This window comes from Pygoscelis adeliae, unplaced genomic scaffold, assembly GCF_000699105.1.
Source record: "Pygoscelis adeliae isolate BGI_AS28 unplaced genomic scaffold, ASM69910v1 Scaffold4, whole genome shotgun sequence".
Lineage (NCBI taxonomy): Eukaryota > Metazoa > Chordata > Aves > Sphenisciformes > Spheniscidae > Pygoscelis > Pygoscelis adeliae.
Window position 1 is genome coordinate 1549466 of NW_008824986.1, and position 5744 is coordinate 1555209.

The following is a 5744-nucleotide window of genomic DNA, read 5'->3' on the forward strand; positions in this document are numbered from 1 at the left end:
CCCTTAACTATTGGAAAGCTGGTTTTCTCAGCGCCGGGCTCTGACCCTCGCCTATCCTGTCGCTGGCAAGACGAAATACTGCTGCTCCCTGATGGAGGGACATCCACAGACCACGGTTAGGGGGCCACTGCCATAGAGCAGTTTCAGATTTAATTAAAAGCAAAAAAGCAACTTTTAAAAAATATTTTTCAATGCAGACATAGTTATGGGTTTGAATTCAGGTGACACTGAAAAGCAAAAGCAATGAGCCTTAAAAATTAAGAATAAAAAACCGAACACTTACGGCTTGAAGAAGGCATAAATTATCTCTTAAAGAAGCCAGTACACCCACAAAAGATACGAGGAACATTATAATGCCCAAAAGTATTAAAATAATTGCTGGGGCTAGAAAGGCACTTTCTAGAGTTTTGTACTTCTGTCTTTCAACTTCTGCATAAATCCCAACCGCGAGGACAAGGGCTCCAATCACCTGGAACAGAAAAAGAGAAGAGCGCAGGTGTTACTCTTTCTCCCAATAAACACAGAGATGACGTTTTGTGAGTACATGTGAACCTGTGACTACTCACTTCAGAATTAATTATAAACAATGAAACACTCAAATCAGAAGTATGGGTAAAAAAAAACACCTCAAAGACTAAAGCAGAAAAAAGCCGAGTTAGAAAAAAACCAAGATTTGTTCATTTCAAAAATACATTTAATAATGTTTTAACATTCTGGACGTTAAACAAATTGAACCATACATCACTGGTTGAAATGTGATTTATTACTCATCTGAGATCACATATATTACATACGCTAGCAAATGCCTTGGCATTAATATTCCTCTTTCGCATGTCTGTCCATCCTTCCCTCTCTGTATGTGTATGTATATATGCCCCTAACACAACAGAATTTCTAAACCGGTCTGCAACCAACAGCTTCTATGTCTCTTCCTATCAGCTCCTATTGTATTTAGGCTCAGTAAATATGGCCAGGTGTATCCTATACCTCCACTCCTCCTGCCATTGGGGGAAATGCACCGGATTAAAAAACACAAACAAACAAACAAAAAACCCCCGCAAGTTTGAAATTATGCCACTTTCTTGAGCACTACCAGATAAAGCTGACAAGCGAAGCAAGAAGTGATGCATTTCATTTAATGAGGTAAAGGTATTTCAATCAAAATAATTACGGCTAAGTCAAAATCATTTGGTATTAAGCCTATGTGCTGCAAGTTGCTTTGAATTATACTGAATTTGAGGAAAAAAAAAAAAAAAACCACAACACTTAATCATTAAAATTGCAGTAGAAAAACTTTACTGCCAACTCCAACAGCCAGGCACATCCTCAGGGAAGAGCCCAGATTCAAATCAATGATTTTGGCAATCTGATAAATAGCATTCCCCTTTTCTGACCCGACATTTCGGCAAGAACCCCGAGTCTGCTCCCTGCACACCAACGGCGAGGAGAGCACGTTTCTTAAATATACGAAGCTTTTTGATCTCACATGGTGTATCCCACACAAAGGCCTACACAGACATATGACATACTTAGTTGCAAGACTGTGAGCCCAACAGTTGAAATATTTTTTTTAATTATGGGATATCTTAAAATAAATAACAACTTCCTGGAAATTCTTGATTTTCTAGAGGTAAGAATAAAAAACCCAAAGGACGTTATGTGAGGAATGCCACCAAGTTGTCATTTAAAAAGGGAAAATCTTAGAAGGGTTCACCCATAAAAATAAATGTACCAAAGCTAAAAAAAAAAGCAACTTAAAATTTTACATGACCAAATTCAGAGTAACTCTCCCTCTGACAAATTCAGAGATTGTACTGAATTTGGAACGCAGAAGAGAAAACATGGTGGACAAATAACAGGTACCCAAATTTACCATTTATATGCTTCTACTGTAAAACTGTAATTAGTTCTTTTTATTACTAAATGGTCAATTTGTAGCGTTAGCTTTGCTCTTTAAAAAATTCAATGATTTGAGTAATAACATATAAATCACTTTTCAAGCAGAAGACAACATTATTTATTTTAAGATATCCCAATTAAACAGATCAGATATCCCATAATAAACAGATCAGTTTGAAATTTTTAAACACAGATATAACAATCCAGGAAAGAGTTTCAGAACCATACAAAACAATTACAAAATATAAAATTGGTGACTGTACATGTGTATGTGATTCAGGAGTTCTAGTATTATTATTATTTAAAAAACAACAAACAAACCAACCCAAAACCTAAAAACCTGATACCTTTGTGTCCGGACTGCATTTACCCTGCTTGGAACGCAGCAGCTAACACAATTTAAAGACAGTCTATCCTGCAAACACTAAAGCACTGTTAACAAGCTCAACATTTGCCTGGTAGATTCTTTGTTTAGAAGATTGTAAAAAAACAAACTGACCATTAGACATAAAACGCAGGGATTAAAGCTTGATGGAGATGATCTGAATTTCAGAAGTGTGTTGTTTCAAGGCTAGAACATTTACTGAAATGTCTGTCTTGGCCATAGTTTTCTCATCAAAACATTCAATTTAAGGTGGTCTTTAGTTTTAAAGATTCAAAGATGCCTGCGAGTAGAAATACAAGATGCATTCCCACTTTAAGAGTTTAAGATATATAGACACATATAGAGATATTTATATACGTATGTATCTTCATCCCCTTCCATCTGCATTTTGCTCACACACCCTCCAAGGCTACTTCTAGCATTTTAAGCGTACAAGAAACTGCAGTCCTGCCTTTCGTTTTCCAAAAGCAGCTTGGCCCCAAGGACCAAGGTGGCCGATATCACATCCCAGACAAATTACAGGATTAAAGCTATCTCGTGACCCACAGGGGATTAAACAGGGAGCTTCTCCCCACTCCACTGCTCTCTTCTAGAAGTGCACCAAGCCGCCTGCTCTGGAAGGCTTCAGGACACCAGACATTAAAATTTTGACACTTCCCAAGAAGAGAACTACAAAATACCCCCGTAATAAAACTCCCTCGCGCAATCCTAAATTAACAGTTCTGCAAACTGTGGCATGCAGAGGGCATGTGCCACAGGGAGGCGGGAAGGCTTCACGCTGCCCTCTGCAGCACCGTTGCTATGCCAGGGGAAAAGCACCAGCTAACAAATAAAAAACTCAGATCAATCTATCATACAGTAGACACACACATGCGTTCCAAGTTTTATACAGATTCTGAAGCATAAAAAACTATTATGGGGGAAAAAACCCTCCTCGTTCCTTACAAGCAGGATTTATACTTTTATTACCTCCTATTTTTTTAAGGATTTAATAAAAGGCTTTTAAACCTTTAATCTGGTCAAACCAATAGCAGCAATTACTTATGCCAAGCAGATGTGCTAACTCAGCAATCATCCCACCCATGTCTCTTCTCAGAGACTGTGCTCTCCCTTCCTGTGACCAGGGGTGGACACGCAACTTTTACATAGGTAGCCCACAAATATACATACTGTTTACATCCTGCATCTTTCACAACGGCTCCCAATTCAGCAATTCACACTGTGTCCGCAGGAAAAATTAACCGGCCTTGACTTGCATTAAATGAGTGTCCACCAGCAAATAGCAGGGACTTTCTCTGGGGCTTTTGCACGCACAGAAGTTGCTTTCCCAAGAGAAATAAAAAGCATTTATTTATAAGCAGTGGTTTTAGCCCTGTATTTACAACACTTATTCTTAAATAAAGTGCCCGCTCAACAACAGCACCTTCTGTTTAAAATGCTGGATGTTGTTTCAGCCAGGCAAGAAAAATGACATTACAGCCTCGTTCACCAGCAGAACAGTTGCCTGAAAAAGTTACAGTGATGACTGGTTTTTAAAAAAGCCCTGGGTGACATGGGAAGACACAGCAGCGACAGGGCCCACAGCAAACATCCCCTCGGGAAATCCCAGCCATGCTTTAGTTTCCTTTCTGCTTTTGGATAAGGCCGATATTTAGTTCCTGGTGATTTTAAGCAATCCTAGGGACTCGAATCCGTGTGTTCATCACTCACAAGTGTACCGGAGGAACTGCAAAAGCAGGGAGGAAAACAAATGGCCTCAGCATCCCATATGTCAAAGCCCCGAAAAGCAGCAAAAGAACACAAATCACCCAAAATTTAAGCAAGCCAATACACCACAGCCAAACTTTACTCCCACTTAAACCAATTATAAAAAAAAAAAAAAAAGAGTCAGTAAGACTAACAGCTGAAAAAAGAACCAGCCCACTGATATTTACGGCTAGTGAGATCTACTTCACTACGCCAGAACAAAAGAAAATTTTGAGAGAGAAACCCACGCGCCCTACCTCACACAACACGGCGCGTTTGGCCTGAACGCTGGGAGCACGCTGCCCAGCGCCAGCGCTCCCGAGAGCAAACGCTGTCAGCCCCCATCCTTCCCCTTCCCGCAGCCCCCGTCGTGCCTGCCGCCCTCTCTCCATTAGCAAACCATCTCCCCAGCAGAGCTGTCAAATAGAAGCGCTTGGTTATAAACAAGGGCAGAGCATTGAAAATCCAGAGCAAGCAACTGCAAAGAGTAAATAAAATCCTCAGGCTGCTTGAAAGAAGCTTTGTCTTCCACGGACACTCGGAGAAACATTTCAGAGGGACCCTTTTTCTGCTACCAAATTAATTTTTACATCCCAGCAGCAACAGCTCTTGCTGCCAATGGAAAACGTGGACAACGCACACGGTCCTTCACGAAGGACACGCTGCAAAAAAAGGGTTTGAAAAACAATGCAATAAATCTCCCCTTTCCAAAAATCGCACCTGCAGAGTAACTGCTGTGGAGTAACGCAGGAAACTTCGGTAGTCTTAAACCAAGGGTTTTCCTTGGTTGGTTTGTTTGCTAAGAAAGACAAAAGACATCCAGGATCCCAAAAAGTCTGAATTACACCCAAACACTTTGCATTTCAATGTTTGTTCATCCTTAAATCGTAGCTTTAATCAAACACCTACTATCAGCCCTGGTGGATCTAAACCTCTTCTCCCACACAACACGCCACAATCTTTACGGTCCCACCTTGTAAATACCACGTCTACTACCACAGAAACACAGAGCCGCAAAACGAGAGCTTACGTGGTGTTTAAACTGAAAGAGCCAGAAAGAAACACCGCCTAAGCATCTCATACATCAGCACAGCCTGGAACCAGCACAGCCAGACAGCATCAGCCCCCGCATCCCGGAGCCCGAAAAAGCACCTTTTAAAACCACGGTCCTTACAACGAGCCCCGACGGCTCCTTCCAGCCCGGGGGGTGCCTGGCCAGGGCGAATTTGCCACGTTCGAGAAGTCAGCGGTAATAGGCTGGACCCATCGGCTGGGACTTTACCACTTTCAGGAGACGGCACGTGGGTTTTACCTGGCGCCTGGTTGAGGACAGCAAGTGTACACGCCTTTGTTTTAAAGCTTCACAGTATCACCTAGCCGCGACTCAGAAAAGGAATTATCCTGTACACCGATGACCGACTTTGTAGGGCAAAGGCTTTATTTACCCAGCTCCCCTAGGGGAAAAAAGGGTATCTTAATACACGCACAGATGATTTTATCTGCCAAACTTTCAACCCCTACAAGTCCCCATCCGCCAAAACCAGTTTGTCGGTCCCTAGGGAAGGCCAGGGAGCTACGCCCACAGACACAGGTGTGCCAGCCGCCGGCGGAGCAGCGGAAGCATTAATTATTGCAAAACCCCGCTGCCTTGCGCAGGAGGGACCCCGCGCTCCCCGCGGGAGTCGAGTACGGGACCCCGCGCCCCACGCGCGCC

The 5744-nt window shown here is 42.3% G+C and overlaps 1 protein-coding gene across 1 annotated transcript in view; it reads right to left on the bottom strand.

The window, feature by feature from the left end:
* Positions 1–5744, bottom strand: part of TSPAN15 (tetraspanin 15) — a 27551-nt gene that overhangs the window by 12622 nt on the left and 9185 nt on the right. The window contains exon 3 of the mRNA XM_009325986.1: positions 284–469. Within this exon, the coding sequence (XP_009324261.1) occupies positions 284–469 (186 nt within the window). The remainder of the gene's footprint in view (positions 1–283; positions 470–5744) is intronic.